This window comes from Cynocephalus volans, chromosome 4 (genome assembly GCF_027409185.1).
Source record: "Cynocephalus volans isolate mCynVol1 chromosome 4, mCynVol1.pri, whole genome shotgun sequence".
NCBI lineage: Eukaryota > Metazoa > Chordata > Mammalia > Dermoptera > Cynocephalidae > Cynocephalus > Cynocephalus volans.
Window position 1 is genome coordinate 161,933,859 of NC_084463.1, and position 17,816 is coordinate 161,951,674.

The window sequence follows — 17,816 nt, forward strand, 5'->3', positions numbered from 1 at the left end:
TGAACAGAACCCTTATTTGTTTATGCAATCAATTTTTTTAGTGTGTGCTTTTGAAGTTTTGTACAAGATGTTCTTTTCTCTCCCCCATCCCCACCCCCAAGTAACAAAGATATTCTCTTCACTTTCTCCTATTAACATTATAGTTTTTATGTTTCACATTTAGGTCTATAGTCCATTTAGAGCAGTGCTGTCCAATAGAAATATGTGAGCCATATATGTAATTAAAAATTTTCCGGTAAACACATTAAAAAAGTAACCCAACACAATTGAAATTCACTTTAATAATGCTTTTGAAATCCAGTATATCTAAAATATTATCATTTTGGCACATAATCAATATAAAAATTAAGATATTAAAATTCTTCCTCTTAAGTCCTTGAAATCTGGTGTGTATTTTATACTTACAGCACATTTCAGTTTGGACTAGCCTCATTTCAAGTGCTCAGTGGCCACATGTGGCCAGGGGCTGCTGTACTGAACAGCACAGACCTAGCGTCCAGCTCTGTAAATGGTGTTAGATAAGAATGCAAATACATTTTTCTCTAAATAATCAATCCATTTTCTTCTGTCCATATTCCCCCATTAATTTGTGGTGCCTGCATTTGTTGTGTTTTTGTGTCCTAATTTGTTTCCTATCCTTCACCACCCCATTCCATCTGCCATCTTTCCTGGAACTTTTTCTTTCCTCCACCCACATCTGAAGGCGTTTCCCAGGCTTCCTTCTTGACCCCATGTTTATCCTCTTCTCCGCTCTGTCCTTAAGGAACCATGCCGTAAAGCAGCTTCAGCCCCTGCACGAGCAGATGGCGCTCAGACCACATCTTCAGCCTCATCCTCTGTTCACGGTAGCTGTGTTCCGCAGCACCACTTCAACTGGCTGCCCCACTCACGTTTTATATTAAAATGATCATTTCTCCATAAATTTCTCTCCCCCATATGCATTTCCTTGTAAGATTTCCTATTATTACTGCAAATACCCAGGTTCCCTGAGCACCCCACAATGTATGACTGTCCCTTCCTTCATACAGTGGAGACTTTGCAGTTGCACTTGAAGGACAAGAGGTGTCTGTGTAGTGCTGATGTAGTATTCCATCTTGTCCCATGACAGTGTTCCAGTTACATCTATCCACAAGTTTACTGTGGGATACGAAATCTGCCCATTTGAAGAGAAAGGGATAATTATCCTGTGGGTCTACCAGGAGCCTATTCTGGGCCTATGCTGTGCTAGCCCTGGGCCTGCACACACCTGATGACAATCAGGCAGGGGTCTACTTAGTCAGGGCCCTTGGCTAATTACACTAAAGGTGGGACTGCTTGACTGTGTATGAAAAACAATGAAAGAACAAAGCTTTTCCTGTAGGAGGCACCAAGGAGTGGTCCCCTTCATCAACATCTGGAGTCAAAGACTATTGCCCTAAAACCTCTAAATGCCAAGCCAGAGATAAGGGAGAAGCCACCTGCTCCTTTTTAAATACCTCTCTAGACGTAGAATATACTCGTGTGTTTACACACTTAGGGTGTACCTCATGGCTTCCCAGGGTAACATCATTCTATTGGTCAATGGATTGGGAACGTGCCACTTGTCTGATCCCTGCCTGAGCTCCCTTGATTCTACTGGGGAGGAGATAGAAAGTGGGGTCAGTAATCAACCCCTATGTGCTCCACTCTCGGGCTGAGCAGGGCTGAGGCCAGGTTGTAGCAATGCTCCCAGCCTTCCATTTTTGAAAACAGTTGAAAGAATCACAAGTGAAGGAAGCTGCGCACCAGGGAAGGAGTCCCTCACTGCCTTTTAACAGGAAAACTGCTTGTCAGCCTCATCCTGACCCAGGGTGAACTTTGGACTACAAAGAGCCTGGGCATTAGAGAGCCCAGCAAGCTGAAGGTCATTATTGTGGGGAATGAGACTGAGATAGCGAGGCTTTCAGAGTAACATGGTTCTCCGAGGGCTTGGAGGCTGGGGGCAGAGTGGAAACCTGACACATAGGCGACCAGAGCCAAAGGAAGGAACACAGGTTTAGGCAGAGAGGCTGTGGCCAGGAAAGCAAAGACACCCAGAGGCAGTAAGAGAAGCTGAGCTGTTTAATCACCTCCTTGGCCAGCCTCAAGGCTGTGGTTGCCCCTGAACAACGCACACCCGGAAGCCATTGAGAGTAGCTGGAGACGGAGTGGCCTCGAGTCAGAGGATGAGGAAGGTTGGGCAGGAAAGTTTCGTGCCTCTGACTCCATCATCCGGCACTCTTGCCCCCAGGTCCTGCTTCAGCTCTGGGAGGTTCCTGGCTGGTCCCCAAGGGCAAAGATCCAGGTGTGGAGGGGGTACCCTCACTGTGGTGGGAGAATGACCCTGAGGCAGGGGCAGCCACTCCCCAGGTGGCCTCTGTTGAGGGCGGAGCACTGTCCGCACTGTGGTGAGATAGAGGCAGAGGCTAGGGGGAGAGGGCAGAGGTGGGGGGAGCGGGAGAGGACTTGGGGGCTGCCTGGGTGCCACCACCAGTCTGGAATTAAATAGCAGAGAAAAGTGTTGCCCTTGGGAACATCAACTTGTCCCCGGTGACAGTTCCCGGTGATGGGTTGACCCTGGCAACAGACCCTAGCAGCAGGCAGTTGTCCTGACAAGAGGGTGGTCCCTGTCGACAGTCCCTGGCAGTTTCCTGAACAGAGGGAGGGACTGGCCTGGGAGTCTGGCCCCAACTACTTGTTCTTCTTGAAGAAGCTGAAGCGTTTTTCTCTCTCTCGTTCTCTGCCATCTTTGCTGCGAAGCACGACGGGTCCCTCAGCCCCCACCGGCGATACTGGGGGCATAGTCATGGCCCGGGTCATGCCCCGGGTGACACTGGGCACCGTGGGCTCTTCTGGCTCCCCAGAGGCAGAGGACGCAGTGGCAATGGCCGCATTCACCACCCGCAGCCACGAGCTCATCTCTGCCTAAAGAGGATGGAAGACAATTTGTCGGCTTCAAGGACGCTGCTCCGGGGCAGCAGCTGGCAGGGTGGGGACAGCAGGGAGACGTCAAGCAGGCAGAAGGACAGTTACACTGTTTCATCTCATCAGCAGAGAATGGAGCCCTTTAAGATAAGAGCACGTTTTGGGGTGTCGCAGGCCCACTGTGGCTCTCTCGTTACAGAGAACACACACCTGAGACAGGGAAGAAGACGGGGACGGAGGGGAGGCGGCACCTGGAGGGGTCGGAGAGTGGCACGGACAGATGGGAACGCGCGAGGAGAAGGGGCCAGCTCACCTCATCCTTGGCCTGGAATAAGTATTCCTTTCCATCCTGTAAGCTGTTGGGAAAGAGAAGCCACAGGGCAGAGTTGAGAATCTGTGTTTGCCAAATCGGTGCCGGTGAGAGCGTGGTTAAAGCCCAGAGACTAGGCTAGGAGGGCATCCCAGCTGCAGCCCTCAGAGCCCGATCAGACGCATCCTGTGCATTCTTCCGATTCCCAGGACGGTACAAGAGCCCATCATTTGTGCCTGGCTGCAGAGGGCTCTGGCCGCTTGCCGGCAGGAGGGGCAGGCCCTGGAGGCAGGGGAGTGCCAGAACCCTGCCTTCAGATTTCCCACCAGGACCACTTGTCAGCTTGACCTGGTCCGTCAGGCCTGTGTGTTGGCTCCCTTGCTCCCCTCAGTGCAGAATACAGCATCATCCACCTCTCCCTCCTCTGCTTCTGTCCCCAGCCATTCAGGTAATCCTCACAGGTAACTCCACTCCCTCTGGACCTAGCTCCTTGGCTCAACTGAACGCCCCCTCCGATCCTGAGGGCACCGGTCCCTGTTCCTACCCCAGCTTGAAGACATGTTTGCGCTTCCGATAATCAAAGGCGACGCTGCCCTGGGCCCTGGCCAGGCTGACAGGCACTTCTCCGTGGTATGGCACTCCCACGCTGGCTGCCTTGGCATCCTTGTAAAAGCCGAGGCTCCCACGACGCAGGACACAGTACACATTCTGCCAGGACCTGGGCAGGACACAGCACAGATCAGGAGGCAAGACGGGCTGACTGGCTGGCCTCAGTGGGACTCCTTGGGTGTCCCAGGACTGACTTCACACCCTCCAGCCCTCCTCTGAGGCCCCGTTCTGGTCCTGAGTCCACCCCTTTTCCAGAGGACACACTCCCAAAGGGCACCCCTCCCTCCTTATCTGGGAGGAGGCTCCAGGGACGCCTCCTTGGAAGGTAGGAACTGAAGTGGCCACAGGCACTGCGTGGCCAGCCCAGCACCTGTTGGCAGCCTTCTTGCCGAAGGCCTCCATCTCCTGCTTGCGGCACAGCATCCCCTCCATCTGCTCCTGGGCAGAGAGCTCCGGCCCCCGAGAGGGCAAGGTGGCAGCGTGGGCTGACTCAGACGACCTGCTCTGGGGCATCGCAGGAAGGGCTGGGCCCCGTGTCCGGGTCTGCTTCTCTCCCTGAAGCCCATTGGCTTCATCCCCTGCACCAGACCCCTGTGGGGCAAAGACAGTGTCAGTGCCTAAGGATGTGATGGCAGATACCGAGTCTGGGTGTCCTGCAGCTGCATGTCCAGAAGCTGGTCTTCCCACCCCAGGTTTTCTGTGAGCTTCCACCCTCTCCCATCCCAGTATTCCCACCACCTCTTTTTGTCCCTTCATCTCCCAGTCACCCACACCTCCAGGGGAAACTCACAGGCTCTTCTGGGAAGCTGCCCTGCTCGAGTCTCTGTTGTTCTGACAGGGGCTGCAAGAACAAGCGGCTGTAAGAAGACGTACGAGGAGGCTAGATGCTGATGGAGGCACAGGGGGCTGCGGGGTTACCTGGGAGGACTCTGCATCTGTACAGATGCCATTAATGCTGGGTGCTTGTGTGGACAGTGGCAGCTGGGGCTGGGTTCTGGAATAGCCAAAGGTGGCACAGAATAATTAGTCCTGGGTTGCTTGGGCTCAGCCTCATCCTCCTACCCCAGGTGTCCCGGCTCTCACCGGTCAGGAGCCGCCTGGCCATTCACCAGGTCCCCTTCAGGCAGTCTGGCTGTGGGTTCTGGAGCAGGGGGCTGTTTCCTCCGCTGCTCCTCCTCCTCCTTTCTCTTCCGCTCCTTCTCCCGCTCTTCCAGCTGTCAACAAATGCTGAGGTCAGAGTGTAGAAGGTGTCACGTTAGAGGACCAGGGCGCTGGGGAAAGCTGCAATGTCTCAGCTCTCGTCTGATGAAACAGGCAGGATGGAGGATAGAATTCGCAAAGAAGGCAGAGATAAGAAGCAACGGGGAGATGGTGCCTCTCAGCATCACCCTGGGGAACTGACAACTCCTAAAGGGGTCGTGACAACAGCCCTCTCCACTCACAGCTGGGAGACGCTGGTGCAGTGGGAAGACAAGAAATGTGTTCTCCAAGCAGGAGGGAGCACAGGCCTGGGGCGCCAGGTTGGGGTGGGCATCCCTGGGCTCCTGTTGCCCTCACCGCAGTGAGCTTCTCCAGCGCGCCGAAGCGCTCCTCCCAGGCCACCGCCGACTTCTGGAAGGCCTCGTGCCGTTTGATGAGGCTCTCCACTTCATCGACCGTGCAACCCAGCTCGGCACTTCGCACCAACGGCTCTTGGCTGCACAGCCAGGCCTCTGCCATCCCTGCATCTCTCCCAAACATGAGCACCTCCAGAACTGCCGGGGTTGGAGGTCAAAGAGAGATGGCAGGTCAGAGTGGGCACTGACATGACACAGTACCTATGGCAATCTCAACAACAGGGACACAGAAGAAGTCACTGCCCCAGAGCAGAGCCAAGGGTGGGTGCCTTGAATTCCACAACCAGGGTTCCTGGTCTCACCTACTATGGAAACCACTGGCAGCGAGATGCCCAGCCTCTCCTCCCAGGGCCTGGTGCCCCCACAGCAGCTCACCAAGCTGAAGCCAGTCCATCTTCTCCTGCCACTTGTCAGCTGTCTCCTGGCGCCGTGCCTGCAGCTGAGACAGCTTCTCCGAGATCTGGGGGCAGAGATGGGAGTTAGCACCCAGGGGAGCCCTTCCAGGGTCCCTGGGGGATGTCCAGGGGGAGTAGTGATTTCTGATGTCAAGAGGCAGACGGTTCTGGGGGAAAGATGGGATGTGGAAAATCCCTGAACAGTGCTAAGGGAAGAGTGAAAGATTTGGAAAGGAAGAATGAGAGGAGGCAGGAAGAGTGAGGAAAAGTCAGTGTCGAGCCCTGCACGGCGTGGAGGGCCTGGCCACGCCAGGCCTCACGCACCTCCTCGGCCGCATAGTGGCTCCTGGCGAGCAGCTCCTGCCCCATGTCGACGCAAGAGGAGAAGCGGTCTGCTCTGGCCTCTATCTCGGCCTTGATACCTTGCTGGTTCTTGATGACTAGATCTGCAGAGGACACATCCCTGGTGGGAGACAGAGACAGTATCACCCACTGCCACAGCCCCATCACAGCTGCCAGCCCCTACAACCCATGCAAGGCACCAGGCACCGTGGTCTCACCGGGGCCGCTCTTGGGCGTCCATCTGCAGGTTAACCCCGTCCATCCACAGCATCAGCTCCCGGACAGCCTTGAAGAAGCGGAACTTGTCTGTGGTGTCCAGCAGCAGCTGGCGCCGGGCCGCGGAGCTTCCCTGAAGCTGGGCCCAGGCTTCGGCCACAGCCTGCATGTGGCGGCCAATCTCCTCGGCCTTGTCCCCAGCGTAGGCCTTCTGGAGCCGGTGGCCATCGTCCTGTACCTGCTGGACCTGTGGGGCCCCAGGTCAGAGTCAGGCACAGTGGGGAGACCCCGAGCCTCCCCGAGCCTCCCGAGCCTCCCCTGGCCTGGATGCTGCCCACCACTTCCAGTCACTTCACCAGTCAAAGAGGTGGACGAGGAGCAAAGGGTTGGGGCTGAAAGGGAGGAAGGAGGGACCCGTGCCACACTCTGTCCTGACAGGTCTCATCTGGGGGGCAGCTGAGCTTCAGAGGCCTGTCCAGGACGTGAAGGACCTCGAAGCTTGCTAGAATGAGATATTCAGTGTGAAGGGATCTGGGTGGGGGCTGACTGGGTTTAAAGGTGAAGGGAGGACCTATGCTTATTTTGAGTGGGTCTAGAGCTCTAGCCTGGGCAGCAACAACAAGCAGATTTTTTTTTTTTTAAAAGATGACCGGTAAGGGGATCTTAACCCTTGACTTGGTGTTGTCAGCACCACGCTCAGCCAGTGAGCGAACCCGCCATCCTTATATAGGGATCCGAACCCGTGGCCTTGGTGTTATCAGCACCACATTCTCCTGAGTGAGCCACGGGCCGGCCCCTGAACAAGCAGATTTTAATACAGCATCAAGAATCTTCTAGCCATTGGGACCACCTGAGAATGTTATGGGCCCTCAAGGAGGCCTGTCATTAAAAGTGTGAATGCAGTGGCTAGTGGCTAGACGTCCCCTGGCCAGAGATGTTTTCCTGGAGCAATTCCAAACCCTCCTTAAATGACCCTCCAGAGGACGCCATCCTTCCAATATCTCTGAGATCTGCCCTGGCTCCCAAGAACTTCCCCCACTCCCTGCCATTTCCCACAAAGTGTCCTCTAAGCACCCCCCACCTCCCATGCTTGTGTCAGACCTGGGCGCTGAGGGCCTGGATGTCGTGCTCGTAGGCACAGTGTCTGCGCAGCAGGGCCTCAGCGGCATTGAGGTCACGGCCGGTCCCATCTGGCAGCTGCTGCTGCTTGTGCTGCACTCGCACCAGGGCCTGGCGTGCCCCGTGCAGGAAGCGTTGCAGCTCGTACGCGGCAGCCAGCACCTGCCCCCGTGTGTCCAGCAGCTCCAGCAGGTCGGCCCAGGCCTCGTTCAGACTGTCCTTCCACTCGGCCACGGTGGCCCGTGCAGCATGACCCCCGGCAATAAGCCCATTGGCCAGCGCGTTGGCGCTGTCTACACGCTCCTGACCAATGGTGCTCGTGTCCCGGGAGAACTCGCGGAATTTGTCCCGGAGCATCTGGTGGAGAAAGCGGTTGTATGGACAGTGCTGGGACACTGGTGCACACGGTCTCTGCCTGACGAGGGAGACCTCTCTCCCCAGACCCAGTACCCACTTCTCTCCCTGGGCCACATGGGCCAGAGTAGGTTTCTTCACCAGAGGGGGGTTAATGAGCAAAGGCAGCTGCTTCCCCTGACCTTGAATTTGACTGATGCCCTCCACCCCAGCAAAGGCATCTGGAGGTGCTTGGAACCTTTAACCCTCAGAGAAGGATGCACTATGGTCCATATTTCTGCACCAGGAAGGACTCAAACCCCCAAACTGTGGAGAGGAATCTTAAGGTCACCCCGTTTTGCTGATTTCTGTTGAAAAACAGTGATTGGCAATTTCCCTCTGCCCTTGCCAGTGCTCAGCCCCATATTCCCCTTTCTGTACAATTCTTCAAATCATATACCTTAAAACCCAGGAGGGCAGCACCTGCTCGGTCTGGTCTCATGCCCTCTGCCTGGGATGAGGCCCTAGTGGGTCCTCTCTGCTCACCGTCACATGCTCATAGTCCTGGCCCAGCTCGTGGGAGGCTGCCACCACCTCGCGCTCCTGGATCCACTGCTCCAGGTCATCCAGCTCGCGGCGCAGCTGGCACAGCCGGAGGTGCTCCTGCAGACGCTGCCGCCGCTCCCCAGCCAGCTCCTTCAGGCTGGCGTACAGCTTGTCCACCTGGGCTTGTCGGATCGATATCCGCGTGCTACAGAGGAGTGGGGAGGTGCTACGCAACTTAGGGGACATGGCTTGATCCCCAGTCTGCTCTGTGGAGTCTTGTCCCCCAAATGCTTGCCAAGTCCCTGCTTCTCCAGCTTTCTAGATGGTTCTGCACACATATAACACAGACAGCACCCCCCGCCACCAGGGGCTGGGCCCCTTTGCTGCTTACTGTGCTCACCTCTCTGGGTGGTCGTGGTCAATCATGTCTTGGCTGCTGGCTGCCAGCTGGTGAACGGTCTGAGCGTAGTCGGCCAGGGCTTGCTCCAGTACCTGGTGCTTCTTCACCTCAGCCTGGGCGCTCGGCTCGTCCTTGGCTTTCTCTTGGCCCATCATGTGTAACTCCTGCTCGCCCATCCAGGCCTCTGCCTCGGCGGCATCACGGTAGAACTGCTGGGCCCGCAGGGCCTCCTCAAGTCGCTTCCCTCGGAGCTCCAACTCGTGGCTCAGGCGTTTCCACATTTCCTGCAGCTCAGCCAGCTCCGGGCCTGCTACTGCTGTACCCAGAGCACGCTGCCGCTCCGTGAGGTCCGCAATCCGGGGCTCATGGCCCTGTATCTCCTTCTGCAGGGTCTGTCCGCAGCCACAGAAGAGGAAACACTGGCAGGCTGGCTAAGGGACCCCTAGTCCCACATCCCCCCTCAGACCTTCTCAACATCAAGCTCTCTCTCCACACTCTTGTCCCTCTTCCTTCCTCTTTGCTTCTCTTCTTCCCTGGCCCAGGGGGGCCACGGTAATGCCCCCTCAATCCACATGATGTCCTACCGAGAGAACCCACCCTCCCGAGGTGAGGAAACGTGAGCCACAGACGCTGAGAGCTACACGCGGCATCAAGCGGGGCCAGAGAAACCCCAGGTCTTCAGAAAAACAAATGTCCAAGTCTGGGGAGGCTCTTGGGAACTATTCTCTTGCCTTTAGCCTCTGTCTCACCTGGTTTTTCTTCATGAGAAGCTGAACACTGGGCAGGTCCTTGCCATGTTCCATGGAGCTAGCCATGGGCAGACGCTCCATCACCCACAGCTGGATGAGAAAGACGGGCACTCAGTGGAGGTCCAGAGGGCAAAGAGGGCACTAACTGTGGATAGTGGGGACAGCTAGGGCTATTGGTGGGTATGCAGGGAACAGTCATCTCTGGTTCTGGGGAAAAGGGACCTGAGAGCATCCCTAAGTCTCCCTAGAGGGGAGATTTTTTAATGCCAAAGGGAAGAGGAAACAGAGCACTACTTCAATCTCCCCAGCACGCAGGAAGGAGGCTGGAGAGCCATGTGGCAGGGGCGATTTGCCAAGATGAAGACTCTATCCCGTCCCTGGCCCCAGTGACTCACAATCTCATCTTCCACATCCCGGTGGAACTGGTGCTGCTCGCGAGAAGCTTGCAGGCGCTGGCAACGCTCCTTCATGGGCTGGCACAGTGCCCTGAACTTCTCCTCCACGGCCCTTGAGGTCCTTTCCACCTCCCCTGCACCCTGGTCTTCCTGAGCCAGTGCTTGTGCCTGGGCCTGGATCGCCTCCACCTCCTTCTCTCTCACGGCCATCTCCCGTTCCAGCATCTGAAAACCCGGAAGCGGAGGGAGGTGTTAGCACCGCATTTCCACCTTCAAACACAGAAGAGACATTAGTCCATATCAAGCCAATCATGATTTCTTGTCTCAGGGGCTCACCCCAGGGACAGCATCTCCTCATGGCCTTGATCAGTGGATCTCAAACTTCAATATGCATAAGAATCCAGGGGAGTGTAATAACTGCGCCAGTTATCAATTTATTGCCTCTCAGTCCCAAATCCACCTCAATTCTAAACCCATCTTTGTCCTACTTTGTCTGAGACACCGTAGCTGGACCCTGTAAAGATTTCTCCTTTGCCAGCGGATGAAATGCTAGACATCGTCAGTAGAGGGCGCGGAAGGGACACCACAACGCCTAGCAGGGGAAGGGGCTTCCAACAGTTCCAGTGAGTTTTCCTCTTGCTCCTACAGCAAACTGCCCACAGTGTGCAAGAGATCCAGTGACTCTCACCTTCCAGCAAGTTGTGCGAGCACTCCAGAGGCAACTTCCTGCTGGCCAGCCTTGGCTTGCCAGCTTCAGACCTGCTCTGGCCCATGACACCCCAGCAAATTTCTCAGCCATTCAGTAGACCTCTGCCCTCTCCAGTGAGGTCTGAAACTCAGCCACCTTGTTCCTTCCATGGCCCTAGAGGTAGTAGCTACTCCCTACATTGCTAGTCCTGTGTTCTTTAGAGCAGATGCTGGAATGTGAGTGGCAACCCTAGTCCACTGCCTATCTTCGTAAAGTTTTATTGGAACACAGCCACACTCCTTTTCACGTACTGTCTGTCCATGGCTGCTTTTACCCTACAAAGACAGAGGTGAATAATTGTGACAGAGACCATATGACCTACAAAGCCCAAAATATTCACTATCTGGTCCTTTACAGAAAAGTTTTCTGACCCCTGCTGTAGAGTTCTCTTAACCCCTCTAGTAGTTAACTACCTTGTGCTACTTAATACTTCCTTTCACTTTGCTAAAGTTCCCCTGTTCAAATTACTAGTGTGGTCTCTATCTCCTGATCTGACCTTGACTGATACACAGCCCTAGAGATTCTTATACCAGTGGCCCACAGACATCACTTTGAGAAATGTAAGTGAAGATGTTATCTGCCAGGCTTCAGAATGACCTCCCAAATCTTGGGAGCCACAGACTCCCTCCTCCTCTGTGCTGTTCACCATCCCCATCAGAGGCCCGCAGCACACCTGCTGCTTCTTGAGCAGAATGTTGACGCTGGTGAGGTCCTTGCCGTAGTCGTCAGAGTGCAGCTGGGCTTGCAGGCTCTCCAGCCAGCTCTCCAGGGCAGAGCAGCTTTGGGCAAACAGCTCGGCTCGGTTGGCATCGAAAAGACTGCGGGCCTTGGCCTGGGTGGTGGTTTCCAGCTCGTCCCAGCGCCTGTGCAGGTCCCCCAGCTTCTCTGACACCAGGGCTTTCAGCTCTGGCTTCTCGAGAGTCAGCTCCCGCCCTTCCTGAGTGGCAAGACAAAGAAGGTGTAAGTGCCAGAATCAGACACCACTGTACCGTAGGGCTAATAGCAGACCAGGGACCTAAAGGGCAGTGGAGACCTAAAGGGTGGGCAGAAATTCCAAGTTCTTGTGTGTTCTCATTAACATACACTTCTCAGAGGTGTTTAACCGTTTCTGGACTGCCCACTGCCCAACCTCGTTGATTAACCCCACACCTCCCTCAAGGCCCAGCTCAAACCTCATCTCAAGTAAGACGCCACTGCAGTCTTTCTTTATTTGGGGTTTCCTAGGGCTTGTGGTTTCTAGTGTTATGCTGCATGTGAACTTGCATTATTTGCTATCATTTCATGTTTCTTAACTCATCACTCCTCACATGAACTAGGGCAAGTCCCACCTGGTTTCACCAATTCCAGCCTTTCTGCTTGAGAACTTTTGTTTCTGGGGAGGTGAGGGAAGTGTATTCCCTTGAACTGTGTGGACAATGAGCTGGAAGTGCCAGGGAGCAGATGCCCCCAGAGTCAACCCTCAATCAATGACACAGATGAACACCTGGTGTCCTTGGCCTTGGTTGGGATAACACTGATGTGTGTTCTACGCCGTCTCCCAGAGTGCTCCTGTAGGACTGGGCCCCCGTTGCCCCCTGGGGTAACTTTATTGACCACCATCCCTTCTCTGCCTCATCTCCCCAGTCCCCTATGGGTGGCTTCGTGAGATCACCTCCCATATAAGTGGGTCACATTAGAATCCTTGTTTCAGGGTCTGCTTCTAGGGGAACACAAACCCAGACGCTGCCTTCAGGCCACTTTATACACGGCTGTCAGTTGAAGAGTGTCCTAGGCTAGCACTGGCTGCGTAGCTTTACAACCTGCAGCGCGACCCACACTTCTGAGCACTCCTTACACAGTGCTCAGGGCTTTGCATGACTCGGGCCAGGATGCTTTTCCCACCTTTTCCTCTATGGGGCTCCTGCACACATTCTGTGCTCCTGCCAGATTGACTCACCCCCTTGCTCCCACACAGGCTCCCACTTCCACAGCCCTGGTTTTTGGCTCACACTGTTTTCTCTTCCTAGAAACATCTTTCTCTCAATATCTCTGCTCCTGCTTCTGAAATTCCCGTATCTCTTCTCTCCTCAGCCCCCAGGCTCTATCGAGTTCTCTCTTAAGTCACTCATATGCTGCTCTGGGTTTACTTCAGCGATCTGTGCATACGTCTCCTATCCTGGCTACAGCGCTGTTCCCTGAGGGTGGAGCCCACAATGGAATCACCTTTGTTCCCTACTCAGTGCCTAGTACAGCGCTTTGCATATAGCAACACCAAGTAAATATTTGCTGAACAAATAGAAAAACTGAAAACACACTGGTCTCCTCCTCTCCCCAATCATCAAGTCACTGAGGGAAAGAAAGTGTCTTTTTATATAACTCACAACCCCTAGCAGAATGCTGAGCACACATAATGCTCTGTAGGAATACTTGCTAAGTAGAAATAAAGTTTCACCCATCCTCTACTCTTCAGGAAGAGCTGGGTCTGAGACCAAGTACCAGGAAGAATGAGACTCAAAAGCAAGGGTTGGCAAACTACGGCCCATGAGCCAAATCTGGCCCCCCACCTGTTTTCATAAATAACATTTTATTGGAACACAGGCACGCTCATTCATTTATGTATCCTCTATGGCTGCTTTTGCACTATGACAGCAGACATGAGTAGTCACAGCAGAAACCGTATGACCCGCAAAGCCTAAAATATTTTCTATCTAGCCCTTTATAGAAAAGGTTTGTAGAGCCCCGCAGAAGAGCGTCATCCTGTTCTGGACCCAGGAACAGTTATGTGTTGAATCGAAGCTACAGTTTGGCTCTCTACTAACTTGTACTTTCTGGAGTTGCTGTCCTGCAGCCCTAAGACGTTTGTTCCCTAGGCCATGACTTTCTACCCTGGAGGTGCAGCATCGGCCCCTCCCTGCGCTGCATGGGACCCTGCAGAGGCAGCCCTGAGGCTGGCCTCTCACCACTCACCTTGTCCACCTTGTCCAGCCAGTCTTTATTGGCAGCCAGCTCGGCCATGAATGCCTGGTGCTTCTGCCACTTGGTGTGCAGGTTGCGGGCCTCGTCATAGGACACATCCTGGGCTGTCAGCATCTTTTCGTCAATCCAGAGTTTCAGCTGGACCAAACATAAAGCAGGGATGGAGAGGGGCAGAGGACATCTCGGGGGGTGGGGGGCTTAAAGGGGGCAAGTGTGAGCCAGAAGAAGTGGTAGACAGTAGATGGGAAGAGGCATGAAGGGCTCACATGCTTCGGGGACAGCACAATGCACTTATTCTAGATTCACAGAGTGAGGGTGCTATGGGGGAGGAATGGCTAGAGAATGCCACAGGGGACATCAGGTAACAGAGAGCCTCACCTCATGACAATCTTGCAAGAAGTGCTGCTGCTCACGGTTGTCCCGAAGACGGCCCAGAAGTTGCTGCACGGCTTCCTGATTCTTCCTGTGTCTGCAGTGACAGCCCTTTGTGAAACCTTTGAATTTGCTGTGAAAAGGTTATGGCCCTTTCCCTAACCTAGAGGCCCTCAGTCCTCCTCCTAGGGCATAATGCCTTCCAGGAGCCCTGCAAGACAACCCAGAGACCCTGATTTCCAGGCCTGCTACCCTAGCAGACTTCATTCTGCCCTGTGTGGGGATGGTAGAGCCCCCCAGCTCACGGTTCCGTCCCTCTCCAACCACTTCATTCTTCCTCCTCTGCTTTTGTCAGCTCCCGCCCCATCTGTCAGTCTGCCTGTGCCATGTTCTCCATCTTTGAGGCCCTCCTGTTTTCACGTATTTCCCTCTCAGGCCCTCATCTGCCCACGGTCCTCATACCTCTGCTCAATGGAGTCCGCCTTCTCCTGGATCTTCTCGGCATGGATGTTACCCTCGGACACCAGCTGGCGCCCCGCCTCCAGGAGCCCGCGGATCCGCTCCCCATTGGCGTCCATGGTGCTCATGAAGTCTTCCAGCTTTTTTATGGTGGCATCGGCAGCCTGGAGCGTCCCCGGCATCTCCGTGTGAGACAGAACATATTCCTGTGTAGGAGGGACGATATCGAGCTCACTTCTCAGAGCATGATTCAACCCCTCAGAAGGGACCCACCCAGAGGACGCATCTGAGACGTAGGGGCCGATCTGGGGACGGGCAGCTCTAAGACAGAGGGGGAGGGTGCCTGCTAATGTGGGGGTCTCAGAAGGTTACAAGGGAGCTGAGCTGGGGGACCTTTACCAGTCCTAGTCCTGTTCCATCCTATTTCTAGCCACTGATTCGATTTCTTTAACAGTTATATGACTAGCCAGGTTTTCTATTTCTTCTAAAGATAGTTTTGGTAGTTTTAAATTTATATATATATATATTTTTTTTCCCCCACTGTCACGTTTTTCTTCCATGTTCTTCCTGCCCATCCTGCTTCCTCAACGACTCCACCACTGGCACCTTCCTCCCCATCCACCATGCTCCTTTGCACCTCCCATGGTAGCTATTTTCCTCCTCTTCCTGGTTGAGACTTTTCGCACTGGGCTCTCACCTGGCTGCTGAGCACGCCCTCAGCCTGGCGAGCATCACGCAGGAATCCCTGGAAGCCATGGGCCTGGGCCAGGCGGCCTTGCCGGCTCTCCCACATCCGGCCCAGCTCCTCCCAGCCAGTTCCCAGGGCTTCCAGCCGCTGCCGTAGGAAGAGGCACTGGGGATCGGCCTGGTCCCGGGTCACCTCCTCGCCCAAGGCCCGCAGCCGGCTATACTCGCTCTGGGCCCGCTCCACCTCTCCCCGCAGAGCTGCATGTTGAGCCAGGAGGGCCTCTGCCTCAGGCAGGGTGGCCGGCCCTTCCTCAGAGGCCACAGCAGTCTGAGTGCGGCCCAGCCAAGCCTGGAAGTCGTCCAAGCTGCGTAGAAAGTCCTGCAGCCGCCGCGCCTCACCCAATGACTCCTCTCGACGCCGCATGGTGGCCCTTAGGTCCTCCCAGCCTGCTTGCACCTCTCCAAGCCGGGCCTTGATGGCAGGGGCTTGGGCTGGATGGCCAGCAGCCAGGGCATTTGCTTCTCGAGTCAGCTCACCCACCCGGGCAGCGATGGCTTCCAGGTCTCGCTCAGTGCCGGCCAGCTTGCGCTGCAGGGCCAGCACCCCGGCCAGATCGTTGCCCAGGCCCTGGGTGGACTCAATGACCTTTGTTTTTTCTCTCATCCAGGCCTGGGTCTCTGTGCACTCTAAGTAGTAGTTCTGGATGCTCAGGGCTGAGGTCAGAGATACCTTCTTGCCATCTGCTAGGGACCGAAACTGCTGCCACCTGAGAGTAGGGGGAGGGTCTGGCATTTAGAGGTGCTCAGCTTTCCTGCCCTGTCCAGGTCTATCTGGAAGCTTCTTCCCTGCCTGTCTCCCTTGGTATATTCTGCCTACCTGCTTCTGCTTTCTTAACGAGGCTGCTCCCACTCACCTCCTTTGACTCTCTTCTGGACGGACCCCTGTCCAGCCACCAGCCTCTTCAGACCACCTCGATCCCCTCTCATCTCTTCCATCATTTCTCCTCCCCCAGCATATTCCAGACAGTTTCCTACCTCATTTTTAGCCCCCCTTGCAGGCTAAAACTCTACAAAACCCTTCCACTACCATCCTCATCTGCTTCATTCTTTCTTGTCCCCTCATCCTGCCCTCTCCAAGCCCACCTGTGGTTGAGCTGCTTCTGGGTGTTGACAATGCGGTCCTTGCCCGGGGGGTTGGCGTTCAGCAACTGCTCGGCAATGTCATTCACGGCAGTAATCCGCGCTGCGAGGGCGTTCATTTCAGGCTCCAGGGTCTCGAACCTGAGGGGGTGGAAGAGCTGGACATGAGCGCTGGGAGGCAGCATGCAGTCCGCCACTGAGACGCCATCGAGGACCCCTCTCCCTCGACGTGAGGCTTACAGACAGGGCTCTCTGCACTCCTAGCCTGCAAGGGTCATTGCATCTGTGGGTCCCTAACTCCCCCAAAACAAGTAGAAAAACTGTCATCTCTAGAGTTGCTCAAAAAGATGGTGAAAGTTAAAGGTCAGGAACAGCTGCACAAGTCCAACTAGACCTTGGCACATGGCCCTACCCTTTGTCAGAGCCTCGCTTTTCCTCCTGGGACTTACCCCTTAGCTGCCTACCCAGGTCTCATCCTACTAATGTGTGTTAAAAATGAAGCAATAACCCAAAATATTTGTGTACATAATAAAGATGTGAAGTATCACTTTTCCCAGGGACATTTTATATTCTCTCTTTTATTTGGCAGCTGGCTGGTAAGGGGATCCGAACCCTTGACCTTTGTGTTACCCGCACCACGCTCTGGCTGGCTGGTACAGGGGTCTGAACCTGTGACCTTGGTGTTATAAGGCTGTGCTCTATCCAGCTGAGCTAACTGGCCAGCCCCATTTTACATTCTAATAAGGTAGGGTTTATAAACATTTTCTATAAAAGACCAGATAGAAACATTTTAGGTGTTGGCTGGCTGGTTAGCTCAGTTGGTTAGAGCATGGTCTTATGGCACCAAGGTCAAGGGTTTGCATCCCCAGACTGGCCAGCAGCCACAAAAAAAAAAAAAAAGGAAAAAAAGAAGAAATAATTTAGGCTTTGTAGCCATACAGTCTCTGTTGCCACTATTCAGCTCCGCTCTTGTACTGTGAAAGCAGCCATAAATAATATGTAAATCAATGCGCATGGCTCTGCTCCAATAAAGCTTTATTTGCAAAACCAGGCAGCAAGCTGCATTTGACCCAAGGATTCTAGTTTGTCAACTCCTATAACAGAATAATCTTGAAAACTAAAACTATCTTTAAGAACATTTTTAAAACCACCAGGAAATTTGATTATAGATTGATAGTAGATGATATCAGGGAACTGATGATTTTATTCTATGAGATAACGGTATTGTGGTTTTATAAGAAAAATGTCCTTCTAAACAATTTTAAGATTATTCTGTAAATAAAACTATTTCCTGAGTGGTTAATCAGTATCTCTTTCTAAAGAGTTTATAACTTCAAAGCCTTAGTTATTTTAACCGTGTTCACACACACAGTTAAAAAATAACATATTGTCTTTTCGGGTTTTTCTAGAGGAAAAAAATATATTGTATATAATGGTTCCTCACATTTCTTAAAGGATGCATCCTAAAGAATGGGGTACGAAATGATAATATTGGAGATTTTC

The 17,816-nt window shown here is 54.0% G+C and overlaps 1 protein-coding gene across 2 annotated transcripts in view; it reads right to left on the reverse strand.

Annotated features, from left to right (window-relative positions):
- Positions 1 to 2,061: 2,061 nt before the first annotated feature.
- SPTBN2 (spectrin beta, non-erythrocytic 2) overlaps positions 2,062 to 17,816 on the reverse strand; it is a 31,303-nt gene continuing 15,548 nt past the window's right edge. For both annotated transcript variants that reach the window (XM_063093291.1, XM_063093290.1), the window contains exons 14-35: positions 16,317 to 16,454; positions 15,184 to 15,940; positions 14,490 to 14,692; positions 14,034 to 14,124; positions 13,647 to 13,793; positions 11,374 to 11,637; positions 9,953 to 10,177; positions 9,558 to 9,647; positions 8,809 to 9,200; positions 8,409 to 8,613; positions 7,512 to 7,886; positions 6,413 to 6,657; positions 6,177 to 6,315; positions 5,833 to 5,917; positions 5,399 to 5,595; positions 4,925 to 5,055; positions 4,760 to 4,835; positions 4,632 to 4,682; positions 4,212 to 4,432; positions 3,777 to 3,950; positions 3,236 to 3,278; positions 2,062 to 2,922 (exon numbers count right to left, since the gene is read on the reverse strand). In XM_063093291.1, coding sequence (XP_062949361.1) covers positions 2,689 to 2,922; positions 3,236 to 3,278; positions 3,777 to 3,950; positions 4,212 to 4,432; positions 4,632 to 4,682; positions 4,760 to 4,835; positions 4,925 to 5,055; positions 5,399 to 5,595; positions 5,833 to 5,917; positions 6,177 to 6,315; positions 6,413 to 6,657; positions 7,512 to 7,886; positions 8,409 to 8,613; positions 8,809 to 9,200; positions 9,558 to 9,647; positions 9,953 to 10,177; positions 11,374 to 11,637; positions 13,647 to 13,793; positions 14,034 to 14,124; positions 14,490 to 14,692; positions 15,184 to 15,940; positions 16,317 to 16,454 — 4,483 coding nt within the window. In that variant the 3' untranslated portion in view covers positions 2,062 to 2,688. The remainder of the gene's footprint in view (positions 2,923 to 3,235; positions 3,279 to 3,776; positions 3,951 to 4,211; positions 4,433 to 4,631; positions 4,683 to 4,759; positions 4,836 to 4,924; positions 5,056 to 5,398; positions 5,596 to 5,832; positions 5,918 to 6,176; positions 6,316 to 6,412; positions 6,658 to 7,511; positions 7,887 to 8,408; positions 8,614 to 8,808; positions 9,201 to 9,557; positions 9,648 to 9,952; positions 10,178 to 11,373; positions 11,638 to 13,646; positions 13,794 to 14,033; positions 14,125 to 14,489; positions 14,693 to 15,183; positions 15,941 to 16,316; positions 16,455 to 17,816) is intronic.